At 38.2% G+C, this 27,221-nt stretch overlaps 1 protein-coding gene across 1 annotated transcript in view; it reads left to right on the plus strand.

The window, feature by feature from the left end:
- LOC145981602 (formimidoyltransferase-cyclodeaminase-like) overlaps window positions 1-27,221 on the plus strand; it is a 92,766-nt gene that overhangs the window by 35,749 nt on the left and 29,796 nt on the right. Inside the window, exons 4-5 of the mRNA XM_083114964.1 lie at window positions 20,512-20,648; window positions 24,269-24,431. Coding sequence (XP_082971090.1) covers window positions 20,512-20,648; window positions 24,269-24,431 — 300 coding nt within the window. The remainder of the gene's footprint in view (window positions 1-20,511; window positions 20,649-24,268; window positions 24,432-27,221) is intronic.

The following is a 27,221-nucleotide window of genomic DNA, read 5'->3' on the forward strand; positions in this document are numbered from 1 at the left end:
AAACATATGATTTTTCACCTATGAGAATAACACTACATATGGTGTCATCAGGTAATGCCTCATGGAATTCACAGATAATTTTAATGTTTGTCCTGTCATTCACCACAACTTGTTTCCTTTTTGAAGTGTTGATTACAAACATGGGTCTCTGTGCTTTGAATTCATCTGGTGTGTAATACATGTCAGTATTGCCAGTAGTGACCCTTTTGAATGCCGTAAATGCCTCATATAATTTGAGGAAATCATTCTTGGACATGTCTAAATTGTAATTTTCTCTAGGGAATACCTCATTTCTGCCATTTTTAAGATATATGTTCTTGATGTTGCAGTTATCAAATCTACTTGAATTTTTTTCCTGATTATTGTGTCTCCCAGTCTGAAACAGTACCACCACAAAATCAGGCATGTCATATTGAATACTGGAGAATGAATTTGTAGCATCAAACTCATAATAAGAACCAGTTGCGGGCTTCTGTACACATTGATATGTATAAAATTGCAAAAGAACCTGTGGATTTTTTATTATATCTTCTTTGTATTTAAGAGCATAACTGGCTTCATATTCAACAACCGGGATTCTTAGCTCCATAGTCTGAATAATGCACTTGCCCTCATCAGGTAGGGTATTAGGCATAGCTTCTCCTGTAGAGTTTAATGTGCTGTACCTCATCAAAGCATTATTATCATTGGCAGCTCTTCTAAATGTAATTCTTAAACCACCCTTCCACATAATATCTTTGTAATCTGAGAAGAATCCTGGCAACAGGCGCATGGGGAACAGCACTGTGTGGCTTTTGGATAATATTTTATCACCAGCCTCAAATCCACCTATTTTGTAGTAAGAAGCCTCGGTTTTGGATAATTTTAATGTGGCCAAAGCTGTGGAGGTAATGCCGGGATAATCCACTCTGTTTATAACAACGCCATGCTTTCTGATCTCAATTTCAGAGAACAGATGCGGCACAAAATTATCTACTAATCTTATATTTGAATTTGCCGGATAATCTGTTCCATCGAGCTTTACAACATCAAATTTGATGTATAGATCTGCTCTGTGGGGGTGTATAAATCCATCCCCAACATCAAGATCAACTTCAATTTCTGTGTTGGGTTGATTTAAATTTGCAAATTTCCTCCTGTTTGGGGAGAATGATTGTAGCTCATAACTCTCAATATTTTCCATTTTCTTCTTGTATGTATTTTTATTTAAATATTAATCTCTATGATAGCAGTTGTTGTGGCTCCAGCAAAATCAACTAATTCTTCTTTTTCATTAGTGACCATCAATTCAATGTTATCTATTCTATTATGGCACACAGGAAAATATAATGTTGGGGATGGATTGTAGATGATTGGCTCCATGAATTCGGAATTAGGTTTGAATGTTGCAATGATGCCAGTTTGTTTGTGAGTGCCTATACCATTTGATTTGGTGATCATACCCTCGGCCACATTACAGTGAATATTCAGAGTCTCTATGGCTAAGAATTTAGGTATATTCATAGCAGTGTGTTTGATGCCTGCTTCAAGTTTTGTGTTGTTCTCAAATCCTAGCAGTTCTCCTATAGTACCCAGATCCACTGTTTCTGTAGCAGATACAATCTCTACTCTGTGAGTGACAGAATTTTGAGTTAATACTACACCTCTGGGTAATTGAGCATTTAGAGTGGACAGATTATATTGCCCTGGAGTGATGACAATTTTTTGATCCCCTACTGCAATTTTGTTGTTGTGGTGTGTAATATTAGGGATTAAGCACATGCCATAAAATGCTCTGAGAGCTATTGTTTTGGGATACACTATGTCATCATGCAATTTGAGTTTCAATATTGAATTTTGGCTGGTGAGATGGAATACCCCCATGATGTTTTAAATACCACAAGGCTTTTTGAAAATTTTCAATTGATGGTTTATTTATTTGAGACATATATCTAAGAACAGATAAACACAAATGTCCACAATTAACATCTTTGAAATTTTGAACACGGGCATTATTGTAATAAAGATTAGCTGATTTTAGATATTTTACTAAATTTTCAGGTGGAACACCTCCAAATGAATCAAACACAAATGCCTCATTGTTTAAATATTTAAGATAACAGATCCAGTGAGTGCCCTGATTTTTGTACTTATCCAAATTAACAATGCCACACTCTTTGTTGAGTGGTTGTTCTGGTAAAGAATCAGACATGTACACACCCCTAAAATGTTTGATGCCCAGTGGCTTGATTAAAGCTTCAATATCTTGGTTTGTAAGCGGCTCTTGTTTTTTTTAAACTTATTCATGGTTCTCTTAACACCTTTGCCTTTTTTCTCCATGGCCAGGTTATGGCGCTTCTGCTCATCTAATTCTGCCCTATTTTTCTTGGCATCTATTACTGTTTTTGCTATGGCAGCTGATCCCCCAGCCAAGCTCCCAACAGCTCCAAGTGCTGCTAAGATGGCCGGGATAGTAAATATGAAACCCCCCACATGTGATTTTTTCCTAGATTGTTGTAATTTTTTTAATTGGGGGGTACTAAGCAACAATTTCATACCATGGCCCTTTGCAATACAAGAGCTTTTTTTCTTGCGCTGCTTTTTGGTTAAAAGACTATCAATAGTTTTAAGAGATTTAAGACCTGCATAAGGTATTTGATACATAACACCCTTGGCCTTCATTCTAGGTTTATTATATACATATTCACAGCCCCCACCCCAGTTTTTGTTTGGTGCTCATAGCTATGGTGGTCCCCAATGCTGCTATTTTTTCACTTAAAGAAGCATCTTTGCTTACAAATCTACCAAATGCAGCCTCTTCTAATTTCTTGTCTGCAACATGTCTCTTGTCAAGATCAGAATCTGTGTTGTATGCTATGTCATGGTCTCTACAAGCAGCATCTAGGGGATTTACACCAGGATCACCTCTGTTTAATCTATGGTCCAATTTTGTGCCTGGACCACAATACTGATAGCCTGGAATGTGTAGTTCAAATGGCAGCTTGTTTATAATGTCATTAACCAGGCCCCGACCCTCAGAAATATTCCAAAATTTAGGTGGTAGAGTATTAATAATTTTTATAAGATATCCAATCCCCTTAGTGTCATTCACTATAAAATTAGACAATTTTGTGCTTATCATGTCCATAATTCCAACCTTTTCATTGTAAAAATTGTGGTTGCCAGCATTTTCCTCCCCAGCTATCACCAATAACCTATCTACAAGTTTCCTGACATCATCAACCCACACAAATTCTTTAGGCAGGGTGTTGTATTGTTTGATTCCACTGCCTGTCTTAATTTGTGACCATATGGGCTTGATTAAATTATTGTATTTTGCCCCACTGCTAGACTTGACTCTTTTTTGTGTGGGATCATTGTTCTGGTATAGAGCATCTGATTTTATTAATATTTCTTTGTAATGTTCATAATCTTGATCTGTATAGCTGCCAGGCCTTTTCCTAGTCATCAGTTCCCACAACCCAGGTGTGCCGGGGTACTTAACAAAAGCACCTTTTTCTCCGAGATGAGATTCTGAATAAACAATCAGATCATCTCCCATAAATGTTACTCTGAAATTGCCAATTCTATGTATGATGCTGCCATCAAGCTCTGTGTCAGCATATAAGCCAAACACCTCATCTTTGTTGTCTTTAGGTGTGGTTAAATATTTTTGAGCAAGAAGACCCAATTCAATAGGATCCTGAGTAGCTTCAATTCTTCTAGGAGCAATAGGACTAGGTGTATGAATACTGGAAAGTGGGGTGATTGGTTAATCTAATATGTTCCTAGCAGCTACAGGTACAAGCTCTGTGATCAAATTTTGATTTTGCTCTGTAACAGTTTTGATATTCTTACCTAATTCACTAATAGCATCAATTACAGGCTGTTCTGTTTGTTTGTGTTTTTCATAAATTCCCCGGTTCTCTGATTTCCATCCCTTAAATCTTTTTACAAGATAATCTCTTAACTTAAGATCATCAATTATTGGCCTTTTCATGTTTATTTATTTATATTTCAATGTCTAGAAAATTGTTGATTTTATTTCTGTATTTGCCACTATTGGGTGTTCTTGTCATATCAATAGTGACAAACCCATAACTGTCCTGGTTCCAGCACCTACTGCAAAACTTGGAAAAATCATTGTAGCTCAAGTCCCCACCTACATATTCATCATGTATGTGTTTGAGGTTGGTATGATCTTGATGAAACACACATATAAAATTGCTGTTGTCTCGGATCAGTTGCTTCGGTATTTTAGAAAAAGTCTGTGCCAGGTAGAAGCAATCAATGTTTTTGTGCCGCCCCTGTGTAAAGAAATTTCTAACCTTGTTTTGATTATCCAGTATAATGTCATCAAACACAACAACAGAATTATCGAGACAGTCATGAAGTGGCTTAACATCTGATTCAAAAATGGCAATATCCAATCCATCATATAGCTTCATCAGCTGCTGATATTTTAATTGTTCCAAGCTCTTAGAGAAGACATACAAGTGCCTGTTTTTCCAGTCTAACCAGTTGGGTGCCAATAAAAAATTATCAACCATTAGTGTAGTTTTACCACAAGCAGATGGCCCAACAATAAGACACCTAATATTTTCAGGCAGCAATTTTCCATTTCTCTTATTTTGTTGTTCAGGTTCTGGCAGCCTTTTTATAACATCCCAGGTGCTCATATTATTATTTTGTTTGCATCGATCCAGCTGTGTTCCGGAAGTCCTAGCCATTTGACAAATAACTTGTTGCCTTTTCTGCGGATTATTTTTTCTATGAGATATGTGTCAGGCTGTTTAGTTTTGCTGAGCTCTTGTTCATAGAATCGGCCTTTGAGAATTTCTCCTCGATGATCTTTTATTATATATGTGTTAAGGGTCCCGGGTTTAACTTGAACCACTGTAAATAATTCAGTGCTCCAGTTTCTTGTAAAGCCTCTTTTGAATAAGTGCTTATATTTGCTGATTCTTACTTGTTCACCCACCCTGTATTTGGCCTTTCTTGTTGTTGGCTGGTATCTAGGATAATAAACAGTCCTGATCAATTTTTGCTCATCAGATGAAGTTACTTCAGAGGGTTTCATGTTGATTGTGGAATGGACCGAGTTGTTATATTTATGTAGAAGTTCTGGAAGAATATTAATCCATTTATAATTAATTACCTTGGAGGGTAAATTGTTTATACATAAGATTTTTTAGGGTTTTGTTGAATCTCTCTACAATTGAGGCTTTGAGATCACTGTAACTCGAATAATGTTGTATTGCCTGGCTTTTAATAAATTGTTGAAACACTGAATTATAAAATTCTTTGCCATTATCTGTTTGCAAATAGCGCGGGGATCTTCCACTCTGATTGATGATTGTCCTGAAGGCTTCTGTAACACATTTTCCAGTCTTGGATTTGAGTGGCACAGCCCAGGCAAATTTTGAAAATGTGTCTATTACAGTAAGTAGATACTTGTAGCCCTTGTTGATTTTGTCTAAGTTTTTCAGCTGTCCACTTGCCATTTCAATCAAGTCGCTCTGCCATAAATCATCTATGCCTTTTGTGACTACTGGCAGTCTCTAATAATTATGTCTGGCTTGTCTGTGTAATTCATCAACAATAATTTGTCTAGACATAATATGTAAACAAGAATATTGCAACTATGGGGTGTTCAGCAGCTGATACTGCAGGATTTTCTAAATATAATTTGTCTCCAATATGTATTTTAAATTCCAAAGAGCCATCATCTTCAGTATAGGCTGTTTCTAATGTATTGGGATCTGTAAAATCCTCCAATTCTACACTGGTGATTTTCACTTTGTTGTCAGCATTTGTTATTGATAAGGTAGGGTAGTGGTGTGCCTGTGGTTGAAGCCAATATTTGATCTTGATTGGTCTCAATGTGCCCCCAACAAAAAATTGGTAATAAAATTGTGCAGGGGACAGCATATATATTTTACCACCTGGTGTAAATGGTGAATCATATTCTTTGTTGGGGATGCTGTACAATTCAAGAATTACTGTATGTTTTGGATTCTCGATTATGCCGGTTATTTCTTTTTCTGCTGTAAGCAATCTGCTTGTTACAGATTCAAGGTGCTCATTGATGGTCCTAACAACATCATCATGGCCTGGCTTAATTTTTATGTCCACAACAAGTTTCTTGTATTGTTGCACAATCTCTTGAAGCTGGGTGGCAAAAACAGACAGAGCATTTGCTTGATTGGATTCCATGGTTCCTAGCTGTTGCTTGATATTAGCTACAATTTGTTGCAAATTTTCAATAACTGCCAATTTTGAATTTTGAGCAGTAAGATCATGGACCTGTCTTCTGATATCCTCAAACAAGGCATGCAGTTCATTAATATGTTGATTGGTTGGTAGAGTGGCCACTGTCTGAGTGAGATGTTTGATCTCTGCCTGGATATTCTTGATATCTTCTGATTTCAATATGCGATTTACTGCCCTTTTTATATTTTTAAGTTCCTGTGATGTGGGAAGATTTGATACAGTATTCTGCAAAGATTCAAGTGCCAATTTCACATTATTTAATTCAGAAGCATCAGCCACATTTTGCATAGCATTTTGGAGCAGGGCTATATCTGCCTGAGAGGGTGTGGATTGTTGTAAAATTTCAAGTTTTGTTTGGATATCATCTATCAAGTGATGAAAATGAGATAGCTCAGATTCAGTGTTGAGGTTTTCAAGCTTTGTGATTTGGTGCTGGACACTGACAAGTGTGTCTACAATTCCAGGCAATCGGGATTCTAGTACATTTGCCAAATCATTTTGCACTGCTGCTATTGTACCTTCAAGATGGGTTATGGAACTTTGAATTTTTCCAAAATCTTCATATGTTTCAAGTTGCAGCTTAATATTTGCTACACTCCGAGTTATTGCACTCAAAGCATCAGAAGATGGCAAATTGTTCATAAAATTTTCAAGTGTCTCAATTTTTTCTTTAACCTCGGCTATGGCATTGTTCAGGGGGTCCAGATTAGGTATCTGGTGTGACTGAATCTGTTCTTTTAGAGTGGAAATCACTAGATCAAAATCTTCTTGTGATTTTATGCTTTTGACAATTGTTTGGAGCTGTGTCTGGACATTATTTATCTGCTCTTCCAATTGTTGTTTCAATTGCTCAGAATTGGTGGCCTGGGTCTTAAATTTGGCTTGAAGAGCTGCTACAGCTTCTTCTAAACTTTGAAAATTATCCAATGTTGCCAGATCAGTATATTTCTGAAGCAGCACTTTGAGTTCAGAATCAATTTTAAGAAGAGGGTCCATGCATTGTGATTGTAAATTTGTAATTTCTAATTGAAGACTGGCATTGAGTGTGGTCTGTAAAGCTTGTAAATCACTTCTTAATTTCTTGACTCTGACATCAAGCATCAGAATCTCATCACTGTGATCTTCATGTCTTGTATGGCCAAATATATCATTAGGCATTTTTGTTTTAGTGGTTATTTATTATAGAGTATCTGATTCTTAATTCTATAAAAAAGGGTTTAAGCTTGTCATATGACCCAGGGACCTCAATATATAAGCAGTCACCAGCAGAAACAGTATAAACAGTGCCAGAAACCATGTTTGAGTGCTTAATTCTATAAATATTTCTCCCTACTGAAATTTTAACATCACCCTCAGGGGTTGTAATAAATTGCAATTGCCCACCTACAGGTAATTGGTAATGATTTAAATTATTGTTAAATATGTACAATATTTTGCCTGTTTTATCATCATTATCTGTAAATATGCTGTTCAGATGAATAATTAACAAGCCACTCAGTTTAGACAGCATATCAGAAGAGGGTTGTGGTGTTGGCAGCTCCATAATAGCCTGTTTTTTGAACCCAAATAAGTTCATAGGCATGTTTATTTATTTCAAATCATGCTCTGTAATTGGGCATTGATTTCCATTTTTCAAATCACAATGCCCCCATGGTAGAGTATGTATGCCACATGATAAAATGCATCTCTTATCATCATGTGGGTCCAGGGCCACTTTTCTTACAATATTTGAAGTCAATAAGTGATCCACACTCTGAATTTTGGATTCTGATGTTTTGATTAAATTCTGGGATTTGAGGCAATTTTTATAATCTTCAAATACAAACTCTTTTTCCACAGTCACTCTGCCAATGCCCTTGGCCTTTTTGGCAACAGCGCCACTACATGTTTTAAAAGTATACATCTTGGCACTTAACCCAGCAAATTCCACAATAACATCACCAAGTGTTTCATCTTTTAATTTGCCAGGCACCTTTTTGTTGTGGGGTTGAATTATTGTATGTTCACTGGTATCAAAATATTTAAACAATTCAGGCTGTGACATATCTTGATAAACATCTTCTGTTTTAATATCAAGAATAAAACTATCCGTGTCCATGTACATCAATTTTATATTATCACCATAAAAAGGTTTCAACACATCATAATACAATGTTAACATATGTAATTTGGACAATTCCAATATCACAGCCCCTACATAAATAGGTTTATCAAATTTGATCTTTGTTTTTTTCATGTTGAAAAGTGCCATATTTTCATCATAAATTCTTCTATAATTGAAATTAGGCTTTGCAACCAATTTTTTGCTCAGGCTGGGGTCAGTAATTATTTTAACATCGGTATGTTTTCTGACATTTTCAATAGTTTTGCCATACACAGAATTAACCATCAATTTAAACAAGCCCTTATCAAATTGGCTCTTTGCAGATGTTCGAAGCTCTGTATTTGTATCAATGTATGGTTTCAACCATTCTGAGTGCCTGAACCTCAAAACTTTTCCAATTTTGGTCACTTGAACACCATGTTTCATCAGGAACTGGAGGTTTTTGTAATATATGACATAACCCTGTTTCGGCTCCAGAGTCATCATGAGCTTCTTCTGTTTAGAGCCAGGTGAGCACTGAACCTCGGGAATTGGGGGCAGATCAGAAAATTTATTGTGCAAATCATCAGGAATTGTCAGATCAACCTCTAAAAATAGGCCATAATTACTGTCATCAAAGTCCTGAAGATCTTCAATATTGAAATCTTCAACCCATTCAAGCCCTGCATATGGCAGTTTTTGCATCATGGCATGACCATAGAGGCTGTTTGCATCTACATACACTATATAATTTGATTGCCGTGCTGGATCATAATTGGGAATATGCTTGTTATTTGCTCTGGCATATCTCTGGGAACATTGCACCATGCCTCCTCTTATACATTGCTCCATAAACAGATACGTATCTTGATCTTGGATCAGATCCAATGGCTTTTTGGTGTTGAAAAACATTGCGGCCCATGATAGGCCCGGGGCACTGAAAAAATATATTGGATCCAGTTTATAATTTTGCATAGAAGATTTTCTGAATGCCTGCAGTATATCAGCTAAGAGGGTCACATCAAGTTTTAAATATGCCATGTGATAATCACCAAATGTCTGGCAATTTAAATTGTTCCACATCAATTGGGCATGGTGATAATCTTCATCAGTGATTCCAGATCCTCTGATTTTGCTGTAAAACTCTGCTTGTGGTGGCAGGGAACACTCATCAAATTTAGAAAAATCTGTAACATAGTCATATGGATATACACCCTTCCGCCTAATTAATTTCAGGTCCTGATTTGGAAACAAAGCACTTGTGATTTTGAATTGATCATCAGATAATTGATTTGCCAGTGTAGCCAGGCTAGCAGATAAAATTCTGTAAGAATCAAGAAATCTTATGTGAATAGGAACACCATTAACTTTAATTATCTTGCTAATAGATATATATTTTTCATCATTTTCAGCTAAAATATTTAAATTCTGCTTGTCAAACCCCTCGTATCTGATCAAATGATGAAAATCATAATTGGATGCTCCATGGCAAAATATAGGGATAAATTTTGGTCTCTTGATCTTAATATTGCAGCTATTACACAGGGCCATTTTGAATTTACCATCTGTATGAGAAAGGTGTTTCACCTTGATATTTGTATCTGAAAATTCACAATCACATACCGGGCATTTTTCTGCATTGTTGAAATCTTCAATCTGTTTCTCTGTTAAAGGCAACATAGGCTTTGATTTTAATAAAACATTAGATGCTATGTCACGGCACTCATTTTCTATTCTATGTGCAAATTCTTTGATGGCATTTGGTCCCATGTATAAGTGTGGCTCACTAGCTACACCATCCCGTATAACTATATAACAAAAACTGGAAGGCTCATGTAGCTGGTATGGTGTAATTGAAGATTCTTCAGGATCTGGATTGCAGAATGCAAGAGGTTTGAGGTTTGATTCAAAATCACAGACAATATATGCTGGGTGTTCCGACAAGGCTTCAAACTTTTTGAATTTGCAATTTTCACTTGGATTGGGCATCACCATATGAACAGGTTTATGGTTGCCACAGTATTTCAGATGCTCAATTAACTTGTTTTTAGCAATTTCTGCATTTTCTTCCCGAACCCCATTCACCATTTTTCTACCATCAAAAACAGTTAAACATCTTCTGCACAACTTAAATATTCTATTAAATTTGTCTAGTTGTGTTCTCACTAAAGCTTCAAGACTGTGTATCAGAGTGTAATGATATGTGCCATCCTTTTCAATTAAGAGCAGATCAATCGGAATAGCAGATTCATCATCAAGTGTACTGATTCTGAGAGGTTCTATCAAGCAATTGCCAGTGGAACAAATAAATACATTAATAGATAATTGTTTACCATTAATATCCCGGGCCTTTTTTTCAAATTTATCAATATTCTGAACAGACATTGGATATTCTAAACCCTCCATTGCTTCATCGAAATTGTGTTCATATTGTTTATAATAAGTTATTCTCTCAGGATGCCTTGAAACTGGATACAAAGCAGCTAAAATACACCACAAAAAGCATTTCTGGTCGGTATTTTCAATATTAACCACGGCTCTTTTGTTTTTAATATTGTCAGGTAATGGCAAATATGTAGATCCTTGCAATGGGCTGAATTCAGAAATATTAACATATAACTTGTGTGATGAGCCGCATAGGCTCCATCCAGACTCTTTTGCCGCAAATTCAGAGTGTTTAATATTCAATTGTTCCATCAACCTGCTTATTATTCTGTCCAAATTTGCATTTGAATATACAGGTACAGTTTCTGTTATGTGGGGCTGTGTAAATTTTGTGCCATTTGGTTTCTTATATTGTGTAAACAATTTGAGGGACAGCTTATAAGACCCATTTTGTGCATTTAGAATTGCCTGCAGATCAGAATTTATATTGTTCAAAAAATTCTCAATGCCACATCTTGGCTCTGATACAAACCGGTGATCTCTTAATTGGCCATTAAAACTGCTATGGATAGGTGGTGCATAGCGTGGCTGCTTTGCCGGTCCAGCATTAACAGGTGCTTCGTGCTTTCTTTTCAGACCAGATGTAGATGGTTGCGGGGGCAATGCTGATGACTGTACATAAGAATTACACCTATGCCATTTGTAATATGCCTTGCTTAATATTTTATGGCATCTTGGGCACATTTTTGTGGCCTTTCTGCTTTTCTTACGGTTGCAAATATGCCGGTGCCTAGCCCAATGAGAACTAGATATATTTTTATTACACTGATTGCAATATTTTTGATTTGGCATTTTTGTTGTTTATTTATATAAAATTTCCTGGTCCGAAAAAACAGAACTATGGACAATATGTCAAAACAATTATAACAGCAGTTAATGGCTGAGCTGGTGCTTTTATACCCAAACAACAGCAAAACCTAGGCTTGGGTGATCCCGAAATATAAAATAATTTTGCTTTTTTATGCTGTTGTATAACACTTTTACCAGGTTTCAGATCTGGGAGCTATCAACTAGGAATAATTATTCTCAAAATCTCACGTGTGGAGATATTATTTTGCCACATGTATTTCAATCTTACACATTTTATCAGGATTCAAACCCGAGCCTCTTGTTTACAAGGCAACAATATTAACATTTTGCCATCAGGGGAGGCTTCACATTTTATCAGGATTCAAACCCGAGCCTCCCGATTACAAAGCAATAAAAACCATGGGGCTATGCACCACACTCCACTGGGCCTCAGAACCCAGTAGCTATAAGCTTTATATTAATTCAAGATTCCTGGGATTTTGACAGAAAAACATACTATAAGCAATAAGATCATATGGGAACTTGGCATAGTTTTAAGTATAAGCAAATCTGTCTGAGGGGCTTCACCCTTTCTACACTAGAATTCAAAATTCTTAAAATTAAGAGCATATCACACTGGAAGAATTGGGGTATAGGCCCCTCTTGGCATTGTTTTAAGTGTAAGCAAATCGGATTGTTCAATCAAATAGCCTACACTTGTAAGTTGGGTTTATAATATCACCAATACTACTACTAACATGCATCAACATTATTACACAGCAGGCAGGTTATAATATTTTAAGACATTGAACATGCATCAATATTATTACTCAGCAGGCAGGTTATAAAAACAAAGCTGAGAGTATCACGTTTCTGGATTGACATTATTACTCAGCAGGCAGGTTATAAAAACAAAGCTGAGAGTATCATGTCTCTGGATTGAACATGTCTCAACATTATTACTCAGCAGGCAGGTTATAATATTTTAAGACAGAGCTGAGAGTATCATGTCTCTGGATTGAACATGGGTAAACATTATTACACAGCAGGCAGGTTATAATATTTTAAGACAGAGCTGAGACATGTCTCTGGATTGAACATGTCTCAACATTATTACTCAGCAGGCAGGTTATAATATTTTAAGACAGAGCTGAGAGTATCATGTCTCTGGATTAAACATGTCTCAGCATTATTACTCAGCAGGCATTTTGAAAAAATCGATAATTTTTTGAATTTTGATTATCTCTGGAACCATGAATGCTAGAGACATGGGGCTTGGTGATTTCTCATGGGTATTTCAAGATGCAACTTTTTGATCTCTATAAATTTTTCAAAATATCTTGTTGTTCTCTAGATCTTGAATAACTTGCCTATTTTTCAAGATAGGAGCATGGGGGTTGCATATTTGAAATCTAGAGGCTGTTTAGAAGTTTTGTTAAAAAATCGATATTTTTTTGAATTTGTGATTTTTTCAGAAACTATCAGTGCTGGAGACTTAAAATTTTGTAGGCATATTCTAGGCATGATTCTCTACATTTTTTGTCTCTATAATTTTCCTGATATATGAAGCTGTAAATCTGTGATTTATGTCTGTTCTATAAATAGAATTTTCTGAAAAGTGCAATATTAACAACATTGTTAATATATTGAAATCTATGCATGCTCAGACACTCTAGCAGTCAGGTATAGGCTTGTTAGGTCCCACTGAGCAACGTACTGAAATTTTGGAAAAAACCAATAATTTTGATTATCTCTGGAACCATGAATGCTAGAGACATGGGGCTTGTTGCTTTAACATGGGCATGCCGAGATGCAACTTTTTGATCTCTATAAATTTTTCAAAATATCTTGCCGTTCTCTAGATCTTGAATAACTTGCCTATTTTTCAAGATAGGAGCATGGGGGTTGCATATTTGAAATCTAGAGGCTGTTTAGAAGTTTTGTTAAAAAATCAATAATTTTTTGAATTTGTTATTTTTTCAAAAACTATCAGTGCTGGAGACTTAAAATTTTGTAGGCATATTCTAGGCATGATTCTCTACATTTTTTGTCTCTATAATTTTCCTGATATATGCAATATTTAAGCTGTAAATCTCTGATTTATGTCTGTTCTATAAATAGAATTTTATGAAAAGTGCAGTATTAACAGTATTTTGAGAATTATGCATTTTGTGCCACTCCAGCAGGAAGATATAAACTTGTGGTACCCTATTGAACAACATACTCAAAATTTGTTGAATTCTGATTATCTCAGAAACTATAAGTGATGTGGACCTGTAATGTTTTCATATGCCATGTGGTGCATGCAATTGCTATGTGCTTGAATAACTCAAAAATGATGCATGTAACAAGCACGGGGGTTTGAGATTTGAACTCTCCTGGCTGTTATACATGTTTTTGAAAAAATCGATAATTTTTTGAATTTGATTATCTCAGAAACTATAAGTGAAGGAGACCTGGAATCTTTTCAGATGTCATGCATATACAATTCTCTATGTTTTGTGCCTCTATAATTTTTTCAAAAAACTTGTAATTCTACCTATGTGCTTGAATAACTCAAAAATGATGCATGTGACAAGCACGGGGGTTTGAGATTTGAACTCTCCTGGCTGTTATACATGTTTTTGAAAAAAACAGACAATTTTGTGCCACATCTGGTCTCTGAAATTGAGATCAGAAAACATGGTGTTGTTATAAACAGAGTGGATTACCCCGGCATTGCCTCTACAGCTTTGGCCACACTAAAATTATCCAAAACCGAGGCCTCATACTACAAAATAGGTGGATTTGAGGCTGGTGATAAAATAATATCTAAGAGCCACACAGTATTGTTCCCCATGCGCCTATTGCCAGGATTCTTCTCAGATTACAAAGATATTATGTGGAAGGGTGGTTTAAGAATCACATTTAGAAGAGCTGCCAATGATAATAATGCTTTGATGAGGTACAGTACATTAAACTCTACAGGGGAAGCTCTGCCTAATACCCTACCTGATGAGGGCAAGTGCCTTATTCAGACTATGGAGCTAAGAATGCCAGTTGTTGAATATGAAGCCAGTTATGCTCTTAAATACAAAGCAGATATCCTAAAAAATCCACAGGTGCCTTTACAATTTTATACATATCAATGTGTGCAGAAGCCTGCCACTGGTACCTATTATGAGTTTGATGCTACAAATTCATTCTCCAGTATACAATATGACATGCCAGATTTTGTGGTGGTACTGTTTCAGACTGGAAGACACAATAATCAGGAAAAAAATTCAAGTAAATTTGATAACTGCAACATCAAGAACATTTATCTTAAAAATGGCAGAAATGAGGTGTTCCCTAGAGAAAATTATAATTTAAACATGTCCAAGGATGATTTCCTCAAATTATATGAAGCATTTACAGCATACAAAAGGGTCACTACTGGCAATACTGACATGTATTACACACCAGATGAATTCAAAGCACAGAGACCCATGTTTGTCATCAACACTTCAAAAAGGAAACAAGTTGTGGTTAATGACAGGACAAACATTAAAATTATCTGTGAATTCCATGATACACTTCCTGATGACACCATATGTAGTGTTATTCTTATAGGTGAAAAATCATATATTTATGATGTAAGAAATGAGAGAGTCACAGAGCAATTCTAGAGGGTCTCTGCATATTACACTGTCTTAGTACTAGATATGCAAGTTGAGGCTGGTGTTCAATTGAACTTAAACCAGAAGTAAATATGTGTGTGAGGGGTGTGGGTGGGTGTGGGTGGCTTTTTGGCTTAGTTTTAAGTATATCCAAAACAATATCAAGAGGGGCATATTTTTGACAAGCTTATGGACAACAATCTCACAGATGTAGCTTTTGTAAGTGTAGGCAAATTAATCTGAGGGGGCTCATCATTTCACGGGAAATTCCCGAGGGCATTTTTGCAAAAATCTTGGATTAGACAGAGTACTACACTTGAGCAATAAGCTCATATGCACATCTTGAGTTAGTTTTAAGTGTAGCCAAATCTGCCTGAGGGGGGCTCATCATTTCTCGTCCCAGTAATAGCATCAATTACACTACTCCTGGTAATCGGCGTAGGTCGGAAACATCGGGTATCTCCTTTTGATGCACACGGAAATTTGGATCGGCACTTCCGAGCCTACGTTGCAGTTCGGTACCCAGCGGAGACGTGACGGCGGCTGTGGCGACATCCATACCTTACACTGTCCTGAAACTCACTGCTACCGCGCACGTCCTTGTCATTTTTCGTCCACACACACACACACACACACACACACACACACAGAGAGAGAGAGAGAGAGAGAGAGAGTCATGCAACGGTCCTGGGTTCGTGTCCTTACATGACGGCAGTTCCCGGAATGTTTCTCTCACAGCCATCACCGGACCTCCCTGATGGTAGCGTTGTCGCCTTGTAATCAAGGAGGGTCCCAGATTCGATACCCGTTGGAGGACTTTAGGTCCAATACCGATTAGCATAAAGTGGACACAAATCAACCGTAGCCATCACCGAGCTTTATCAACAGAAACAATATTTACACAAACGCCTTGTGTTATACCACCTACACGTCAGTAACGTGTTGATGGTTGTCTGACCGACAGGATACGAATGTGCTTCTTTCATCAAACCTCTATTCTCATTTTGACAACTGTGTGGAAGGTTCGAACCACGACATCTTAGCACATCCCGTGTCTCCCACGTTCGATAAATACAAGACATTACACGCAGGGATGCATACCGAACAAGTTAGGTGACTGGTTAGCGTCACAGACTTCGAATGCAAAGGTCGCAGGTTCGAATCCGGTAACCACACACCCAACTTGCTCTGTATTTTCTAGTTTTCCATCACCATTACATGTTTGTCCCGATTTCTCTCTGAACTTTTGCAATCGATCGCAAGACATATTACGTAACCGTACTTTATACTCGAGACCTAGAACAACTTGCTACTTTTAGGTAATTCTTGTACCCGATTTCCATCGCTTGTATACTATAACATGACATACAGTCACAGGTATTTATTAAACAGTACTCTTGTTCGCACAATCATACCGCTATTCTCATTGAAACCATGGATACACACTACCAGCAGCTACCCAACACTATCGCTGGAGTAAGTATTATTTTCCATTCTATCATAACTTGGATTCGTTTGTACCTGTGAAAAGGATTCGAACCCAAGGTCTCACACACACAGTTTGAACTACGTATACAACACAAACTCGGTCAGTGATTATTTTATTCGCTTATTGTGTACAAGCACATAGTACTCAACATCATCACCATTATCATTTCATATCATATTTTGCTGCAAGGTCCTTATCGACACCCACGGATTTTCTTTGCGAAAATATTTGTATAAATCATAGCTACTTCGTAGGGTCCAGTGGGATTTTACAGGCTCTTGTAGTGCATTTTGAAAGAACAATCCGATCTCTTGACTTTGCTTCCGCATCTGTTGCATACTTGTGTAGAGAGCGATCAGTCCTTGTATCTCCTCCTTTATCCGCATGGCGTTAGCTTCTAGGATCTGAAGAAACTCTTTTGTGTGCTCCCTCCGCACAATGTACTGGAGATAGTACGAAGTCTCGTTACTAGCTTCAGCGTCTTGGGTGCAAGGCTCGCCTCGGTGTGTTTTCTTGCACGGCAGACAATACTCCCCTGGGAAACGCTGTAATGCTGGTGATGGGTTCTGTGAATACAAAAGAAAACGTACTTCTAAGACAGTTTCTCTCTCACGTACATACATAACTTTACATTATACATCGGTAACGTTTATTTTTGTTTCTTGTCCAGGTGCGAACAGTAGAGACAATTCAACGAGATGCCATCGAAGTGGACGATCGTGTGATTTGGCGATCGTCCTGCGTGATGGAACGTCGCGCAGAAGTCATCTACCTCCCGGTGGAAACTACTCCCCCGTTGGTTCCTGCTGGTGCCACCGGGTCGGGAGGACATAGTTATTTCCCTCCGGATCTGCCACCCCACCTTCAACCATCAGCATCACCACCTCCGCTACCACCACCCCAAAAATAAATCCACCGCTCCACAACCACCACTCCAACCACAATCTAGCAGCTCTGTATCCCTAACAAGCCGTTTGGATTTCCCGCTTGTGACGTCGGCACAAGCAACACAAACATCCATCTCATGGATGAACAGCCCCTCCACCTCTTGTCTCTGTCGCCTCTCGACCACTGGCACCGCTCAAGACGCTATACCCAACCGGAATCACACCAAATATGCCCGCCACAACAACAACAACAACGGCACAGTCCTTCTCAATACCGATGATCATCAAACGATCCCCAACCTCTCCATGACATGCACCAAGGCAAGTACCACCACCACGTTTAAACGTGTTCTATACTTATTCATCTCCTTTTTTTAACACACTCACCATACTATGTTCCGTACTTCGTTTTTTCCTTGGCGAATATATCTGATGCTAGGACTGGCGGGGACGGGGTGCTCGACGAGTCTTCCACGATCACAATTGAACCTTCCTTTCTTTCTACAGAGTCGTCTTCTTCTTCCTCTTTTCTATCCTTTCCTTCCTCCTCTATCTCCTCTTTTCTTTCTGTCAGTGAGGATAACATGGACGTTAATTTGACACGTTTATTCTCACTGCCGGGAGAAAATGAGGAATACACACCCCCTTTCGATTGAACTTGCTGGTCAAAAAACTCGTGAACACACTATATATCGGTAAATATTTATCTTTTTCCACATAATGACACTCAACTAAATTCATATCGTCCGGAATATCACCCATGAACATATCCGCTATCGTGTGTCTAGGTGTCAGAGGACCGTGGAACAGACTTAAATAACCCCAAATCACATTCCAACCATACAGGAATTCGTCGTAGCCTTCTTCAACCGTGACATTTTCCCCGTATCCAAAATGAAACAATTTTGAAATCCACCCACTCTTCCGATCGTATGCTCCCCCGCTTTACATCTAACAAACTCGTCCAAAGTAGATTATAGTGTACCTTTCGGTATACATATATGTTCTAGATTTAATCTCACCGGCTTGGCTTTCCTGATTTCATATTGCGTTGTGCATTTATTTAGAGACCACACTTCTTTCCCAAAACTCACCCTCTCCCTCAATTCTGCTTTACATTCTCTTCTACCGCATAAATGTAAAATGGACCACTTAATTCCCCGGTCCTTAATATCTCGCGAATTAGGAACTCATCGTCCGTCACCAAACTGTAATGCTTATACGCAGGCAGTCTATTTTGGAGCAAAAACTACTCGCACATACGTACTTTTGCATTTTCCACATTCGTTTCAACCCTGCAATTGTCGCCTGATCCGTAAAACCACTTCGCCATCAAAAATGGATCTACGTCATCATGTTTACCCATTGTTATTAACATCTCCTCTTTACCTCCAATCTCCACGTCGACGCAAAAACGCCAATATACAGTGTCGTTCGACATTTCGTTTTGTCTAACAAGTTCAATCGAAACAAACAGCTGTTCAATCCAAGCTGCAACAATACAAACATCTGTCTACCCAAACACATTCTCGCACTAACGTACAATACCGACCGCGTACTTACCTAATCGCTACTACAGCACAACAACCAGCTGATCTCTGCTGGAAACACAATGATACTACACATCGACTCGGACTCAACGGCGCCAATATATACTCACACCAATGACAACTCTACACATCTTGCTCACCTTCAAGTTCTCCCCACGCACACATTCTTCAATTTACCTACAATCACTTACGTAACGCGCTACCATCTACTTCTTTACGCACACAGCCTTGACAACATACCACAGACTAAACAACCTTGCGAAACCTACAAAATATCTCACTCACCTTGACAATATCCCTCTTATTCACAACCACTTTTACAGTACTAACCCACATTCCCGAACGTCGCGTACATATTTACGCAGCACACTACGGACTACTTGCTTTTGTACCGACAATCTCGCCTTCAGACTCGAAGACCTTGCCAAACATGTTTACTCTACAGGCATCTCACTCACCTTGTACGTGTTACCCTTCCTCTTTTTTTTTTTTTTTTAAAAAAAAACGTCGTACCAAACCCCATTCCCGACTCCATATGCTCTAACACTCATTACCTATTCACATCGCATTTTACTACTATTTTCTCCTTCCAAACGACAACACTCAATATAATCAAACCCACTTTCCGACTTCATAACTAACACATTCAATTTTATTTATTCTCGTCTATCACTCGCTTCAGATATCTCCAGCCAGCAGCAAGGATACTCACACCCACAACGTCTACAAACATCATGGCCACGGACGGAGATTTACACTGTATAATAACTTTGATAAATCATAACATCTACAACTTTGAAATTTTACTTTCACATCAATCAACACCTTGTTTTCGCCTACGTCAACGGTTTTACTCATATCTTGTATTCCTTTCCTATGTCGCCCGGGTAGCTCAGAAGGTAGAGCATTAGGCTTTTAACTTAATGGTCCAGGGTTCGAACCCCTGTTCGGGCGATATCTTTTTATTTTAACTTCATTCTCGCTCGTTATGTTTACCTACAACCTCCTACGCTATCACTTACTCCCATCCCCTTCACCGACGTTGCGTCATACTCTCCTACAACACTCGGTAACCTTCAATTGTTAAATACCAAACTCATTTGCATAATTTCAAGGTAAACAACTTTTATAGCATATGGTTCAACTACTCCAAACTAATTTTGTGATAGTATACTGTATTTTTTTTTACTGCGTTAAATGTATTTCCAGTGTTGTATAAAAGATAAAACACTAAAATAATCATATTTCTATATACGTGTATGTTATATGGTAATATATTTTGTCGCATATAATGCTGTTTCACGAAAGTAACTAAAGAAAGCTAAAGGTGGAGTTTTGTATCACTTAATGAAATAACTTATTGCATTTTGTTTCCCAGCTTCAAGATCCAAAATGGCAGCCTGATTTTGGGCCCGCGGATTTCGTACCCAGTTGGGGCGCAACAATGGTGGGCGTGAGGAAGTTCCTCATAGCCTACAATATCAATGTTCTTGGTACAAAGGAGCAAGCTCACAGGTAATATGTAATTCCATTCTTACAACGTTGTGATGCTGGTGTGTGCAGAGGAAAAGTTATGAGAAAACAGTGGCAGTGGCGTGCGGTGACCATTCAGATAGCCGAAGCACTGAATATATAATAATATATATTATATACACTGAAAATGTCTAGTGAATTTTTTGGTCTTTTGAATCAACTTTGGTAGTTCTGGTTTTGGCCGTCCATTTTAAATTACTGTATCTCATTTTTTTCTGCGAAAGAACGGGCAGAAAATAGCTTGGACAAAAGCTCTTTTATAGTACAGGGTCAACGAAGTCAGTAATAAGTTGTGCTTTATACAGCGTATATTGATACACAAATGCATTTTGAATTGTATCGTCTGCAAATATGCTGTATAAAGAAAGAACCAAACTGCCGGAGTACTAATTAAGGCGAGTGTACACATTGTTCTATATTACTAGATATCAGTGGCGGCTGGCAGCTAGTATGATGGATACTGCCAACGTGATCCAGAAATCGAAAATTTGTTGCTAGAATATGTCATAGAAATCTAATGAAAGAGGTAATTTTAATGGAACTTTGTTTACTAAAATTGCAGACAAAAATTGAGAGTTCCTAGGATTGGTTTATTTTACTTCGCATTTATACTACTTTTGGCTAATCGCGAAGATAAGGATGAGTGAACACTCACAAAGAACACCGATGTCCAGGCCGAGATTCGAACCCGCAATCCCTGGCGTCGTAGCATGCTGTGCGGAGGTCGGCCAGAGTTTCTAGGAAATAAATGCGACTATTAACATTTCGACGCCTGTCACCTTTACCATTTTTTTTATATTTTCAAATAGAATTGATGTTTAAATCTGACGTGGGACAGCCAAGTTGTTTAACTTTTAATTTAATATCGTAGAGTACCTTGGAATCGGTGTATGTAATAATGCTCTAATCTGACTCATCTTTACTAACTACCCTTCCTTTCACACACCATCGGACACTTTCACTTCACTAAAAAGAAAAACACTGGACAATTAGAGACACCGAGTCGATCGGTATTCTCGCCTTGCTTTGTTTATAGTTTGCAACCCCAGCACGGCAGATGGTACATCAACAATCGGTGTTACTAACTGAAATATGATTATCTGCTAAAGGAACTGTGGATCTACAATTTTTAAAATTCAATACAAGAAATTGAATTATATTTCCAAGTGAAATTCTTACCTACTGATAGATTTTCCATGTGATTTTTTACAAATATTAAAGTAAAAAATCTCCTGGTGATGCAAATTCCCCTTTGATATTTAGACAATTCTTTTTTACAGAAAATTTCTTCAATATTGTCAACGTCAGTTGCAGCACGTGAATGTCTCTGTCCGTGAGAGCAAGGGATATATCTTTCCTTAAGGAAGAAATCGATAACAAAAAAAGTCTGAGTGGCTCTTTAGACGCATGTATATAAATGATTATATAAATTTGGGAAGATATTAACTTTGTTGTTCCCAAGTAGGCAGGAAAGTATCTTTCTCGCGAATTACTTTTCCAACGAGTATTCAAATCGGTCAGGATTAGTCACTTCTCTATGAAGTTTGCAACTATGTCAACACAATGCGAAAGCTCTCGCGTCGTGCCAGCCGAAAATAGGCACGGTTGGTTGTCTTATGGCTACCATCTCCTTGCTCGTTCCCTGCGGACTTTTTCATGCCTCCGCGCATGCCTCTGCGCACAGGCCACACTGTGCTGGCCCAGAGCAAGTGCGAGAACAGCTGGGGAGGCGGCCGTAAACTCGACCGCTTACGAGATTCGAATCTCCTTGTTCGTAAATGTATTAATTTAACTATAATTCAGCAAAGCAAATGCTTTTTCTGAGGGTAGAGCCATGGCACGGGCGGCTGTTCCCTTAGAGCCGCCGCTGCTAGATACTATCTTGTACCTTCACACACTTTCATATACATTCGGCAAACTATCCCGTAAACTGAGGAAAACCGAAAACAATACGAGTTGAAACACTCTCACACTCTCTCGAACTCCCTGTCCGATGCTATACTTCGGTTGCAGAAGATATACACGCACACTGCCCGTGACCTTGAGGTGCGCGCGCAACTGTCTGCCACTGCTGAACCGATGCAAGAGGGAGATCGCTTCGTCTCAAACTCAGTGCAGGGACTGGTATTTCTTCTATGTGTATCGAAGAAATGGAACGGTTTTATCTACATATTATTGAATAATCGTGTGATTATAATGACATAATATATTGTTACGTTAATGCATATTGCATTCAGAAGCATGAATTTGAATTGATTCTTGAAGTGTCGAAAACTACAAGTAAGGATACACCTAACTAACTAACTCTCTAGCCTTCATAAACCCGAAGGTTTATGGCTGCAGCAACATAAGCCTTCCATCTGTCAATAACCTGGGCAAGATCAATTCAATCTTTTCCATCCGTACCGATTTCCTTTAGGTCCATCTGTAAACTCTTCTTTCCTCTTCCTTTCGTGCCACATAGCCTGCCCACTTAAGTCTTCTTGATTGTAAAGATACACTTGGCCGCTTCGATGATAATGAGATGACAGAAGATATAGTGACCTCATTAATAGAATTGGAAGAAGACTTCCATGCATTGCCGATGCTTTATTGATTTCGTTAATCGCGGCGATGAGGATGAGTTATGGTAGGATATAATCGATGAACGGACACTCTTAAGGAACATCCTCGGGACCCTTGGCTTTCTAAGCAAATGCTTCCCTTCATCAATTTCATGATATCATTACTAGGGCCCGGGACTTTGTCCTATAAAACTGTAAAATGTGTATGTCATTACGTCTAATAAATTGAAAAATATGTCATGAAAAATTACAAATATGTCAGAAAAATGCAGAAATATTCCCAGTAAAGCCAAAAATATGCACAACAGTACTCTCGAATTTCTCCCATACCCGATAGAGTAGAGTAGGGGCTGTAATGTACCGAATGTTATTTTTACTTTTGACTGATTTTTGTGAAAAGCGAAAAAGGCAAAGAAATGAGAACGAAACTTCTTTACTTCCCGTGCAACAATGAGAGAGAACATTTTGCCTCAATAATGTTTGCATGGCTATCAATTGTCGACGGTACAAAAAAGTGGGGTATTATTGTTCTGTACTAAGAAAAGACGGCACCTTTCTTCCTCCGCAATTTCCATATCCTGCAATCGACAATATGAACTATCCGTTGTGCTAAAGCTACGAAGAAAAACATTATGAAATAACCGATTATGTGCGAGAGACTTACGAAATTATACAGAAATATGTCTTATTACAACAAAATTGAAAAAATATGTTGAAAAAAGGGTAAATTACTGAAATATGTTAAAATATGCTGTGTCAAGTTTGTCTACTATTTCGGCTGATTTTCATCATATATGTAAAGATCTCACCCAAATAATAGATCCGAAGCCAATTGAAAAATATGTTATAACATAAAGTCTCAGGCCCTAATCATCACTCATCCTCATCTTTGCGATTAGCCAAAAGTGGCAGAAAAGCGAAGTAAAATGAACCAAATCAATCAATCGATAAGCTGGAGTTCTTCTGCCATTTACGAGTTAAACTCCTGAACAAAACTGAAGAGTAGTGTGATTGATCCTTTGTTATGCTAATCCATAGGATAGCTCTAAATATCCGGGAGCAGGGAAGAGGACCTCAATCTCCAGGAAGGCTGAAGTGTGTACAGGGGATCGGGTGGTGGCTGGAGGAGGCGAATATGGCCCAAATATCCCTCAACCTCACTGACTTCGACGTTACTCCAATACATGCAGCTTACGAGGAGGTAAGTGGTATTTGTAGTGGAGCAGTACGTATGACACGTTTTAGCAAAATTGTGACAATTTAACATATGGTTCTAGAATCTTTAAGGGGAAGAGTGACAATTTCCCCGACGCCCTTCTCTCTGAGGCGGCAGAGGAGCACTGTTGCCAACTTAGCTCTTTTGAGCAGATCTGGCTCTTTCGTGCACTCGTTTGGCTGTGAACTCTGGCACCTGCCCCACTATGATACCATCACTAGCCCCGGCCCATATAGACCAACTTTTCCCATGTGTATACAAGTGGCGTGTACTGAGTCCAATATTTGGGCTATCTCACTATGTCACGTGGTCCTAGGCTATTAATAGAAATAAATTTACAAACTCCTAAGAAATCAGGTGGCCAGCACATAAGAAATGAGGTTGCCAACTCATAAGAAATCAGGTTGCCAACTCATAAGAAATAAGGTTGCCAACTCATAGGAAATCAGGTTGCCAACTCATAGGAAATCAGGTTGCCAACTCATAAGAAATGAGGTTGCCAACTCATAGGAAATCAGATTGCCAACTTCAGAATCAGCATCATCATCTCACTGATATGAATAATATTTATTTACAATTTGTGATATATTTTTCTCCTGAATTTTATTCTCTAGACTTCAAGCTTCGCAGAGAGCCTAGCTAGCCTAGAATATACGCTCCTGGTGTATACATTTTGCACGTGACGTGATATTGGCTCCGTCGCAACACCCCCCCTTACCTCCCCAGCTACTTTTATATAGCGCCTTGGCTGAGGTGAAGATGGCAATATTGTTATGCGGGAATCCCTTATTTTCGATGTCATACGACCATCGGTGGATTTATTGAGATGGGCGATGACGTCAGATCTACACGGTGAAAACTAGAATAGATTGTCATCACTTGAAAGTTACAGGTAACAGCAGCGCCCCCCACCCCCTTGAGAACTAAAATTTCAATTTGAGGCACTTTATCCAGCTTTCGTAATTTAAGGTGAAATTTAGCTCTTTTATGAGCATCAGGTTTTGCAACACTGATAGATTGGCCATAGGAGGCAAGCAGAAATGCATTACGCTTATGCCGGTGGCGAAAAAAAAAACATATGATCGTGTCGAGGATCCATTGAAGATGATATTTGCGCTAGAATGAGTCGAAACTCCCATTTGTTTAGCCGTAATTTGCATTTCAAGTTGTCTCTCCATAAGGAATACATGGGATTCTGCAAATACTTATTCATCATGTTTTTCAAACACTATCTGGCTTAATAATCAACTCTAAAAACTGCTTCCATTTCAACATGGGGAAAAATTCATACTCTCAAATTATGGGTGGATTCTTTAGTAGCAGTGTCCATTCCGATGATATTTAAATAAATGATGCCTGGTGCGAAATTGTCACACCTCACCTTAAGAAACGCGATAAGTTGACGCTACGTCCAAATCCATGTCTGTCCAAAGAATAATAGAGAAAGTGAAGGCAGGTGGAGAAGAGGCGAGAGAGAGGAGAGATATGGAAATGAAAAGAGGAGAAGAGACGGGAGATGAGGAAGAGAGAAAGCGGAAGTAAAAGAGAGATAGAGAATTTCTTTATCTCTCCCCTCCCTTGTCTTTCCAGAAAAGGAAAGGGAGAGGGAAAGAAAGAAATTAATCTCTCTCTCCTTTTCAATCTCTCCAGAAAGAGAGAGAAATTTTAAGATACAGAGACATGGACGTCCGCAGCATTTTTTCCAGGGAGGGGCAAGCAAGGTAATTGTTTTCCAGGTGGGGGCAAAGGACTTATATTTACCTCCAAAATAGTGATGCCCTCTCAAAAAACACTATTTCAGTCTGAAATTATCATGTTTCTTCAACGAATTTATAATAATTAACATAAATTACTGTGATTGAAATGAAACTATGTGTGAAATATATAACTTTTAGGTACACATTCATTTTCCAGAGGGGGCCGTGGCCCCCCTTGCCCCCTTTCGGACGCCCATGTACAGAGAATACTGGAAAAAGAAAGAAATTTATCTTTCTCCTTTATCCTTTAGCTCTTTCGTCCCATATCTTCCCCCCTCTCTCTCTGCATCATTAAGGGCGTCGAGAAGGGGGAGAGTCCAGGAGTATGGTACATACCCCCCCCCCACACACACACACATATATATATATATATATATATATATATATATATATATATATTACATATGTGTTAACTTTCGCTCGGCCATCTTTGAAAGTTTTAATTGGAAGTATGACACTTGAAAATATACATTTTGCGTAAATTTAAAGAAGTGCCTGTAAGAATATCATATTTAACGGTACCCACTCCATTCGTTACGAAGACAATGGCTCTGCTTGAAATCCTGTGTAACATGTTTGTGTAATGTATAATAATTACGCACCACTAATACGTAATAACCATTATAACACCATTAAGTCTTGTTTCCATGATATGAAAAACTCAATATGCTGACCAAGGCAGAAAATTTATTTTATTTTAAAACATAAACTAAACGTAACGTTTCAACCTTCTAGCAAGGTCTTCTTCAGACTCTGTACCAAGTACTAATGAAACAAGGTACAAAACAGGAAGATATACACTGGTCAAAACAATTACGGGAGCAAGCAAGAAATCCCAAAACCAAAGTTGGAAAGTCAAAAGTAGCAATGTATGTTGATGAAGTGAGTGTGTCCTCAACCAGTACAATTCATCTGTGATGAATCATCAGCATGAAGAGAGCTCTAGTGACACCATAAGGCACGTGGCAGAATTTGTGATATGAGGAGGAATCACGAGGTCACTTGGGAACACCGGTTG

The sequence above is a fragment of the Lepisma saccharinum genome, chromosome 29 (genome assembly GCF_977018435.1).
Source record: "Lepisma saccharinum chromosome 29, izLepSacc3.1, whole genome shotgun sequence".
Taxonomy (NCBI): domain Eukaryota; kingdom Metazoa; phylum Arthropoda; class Insecta; order Zygentoma; family Lepismatidae; genus Lepisma; species Lepisma saccharinum.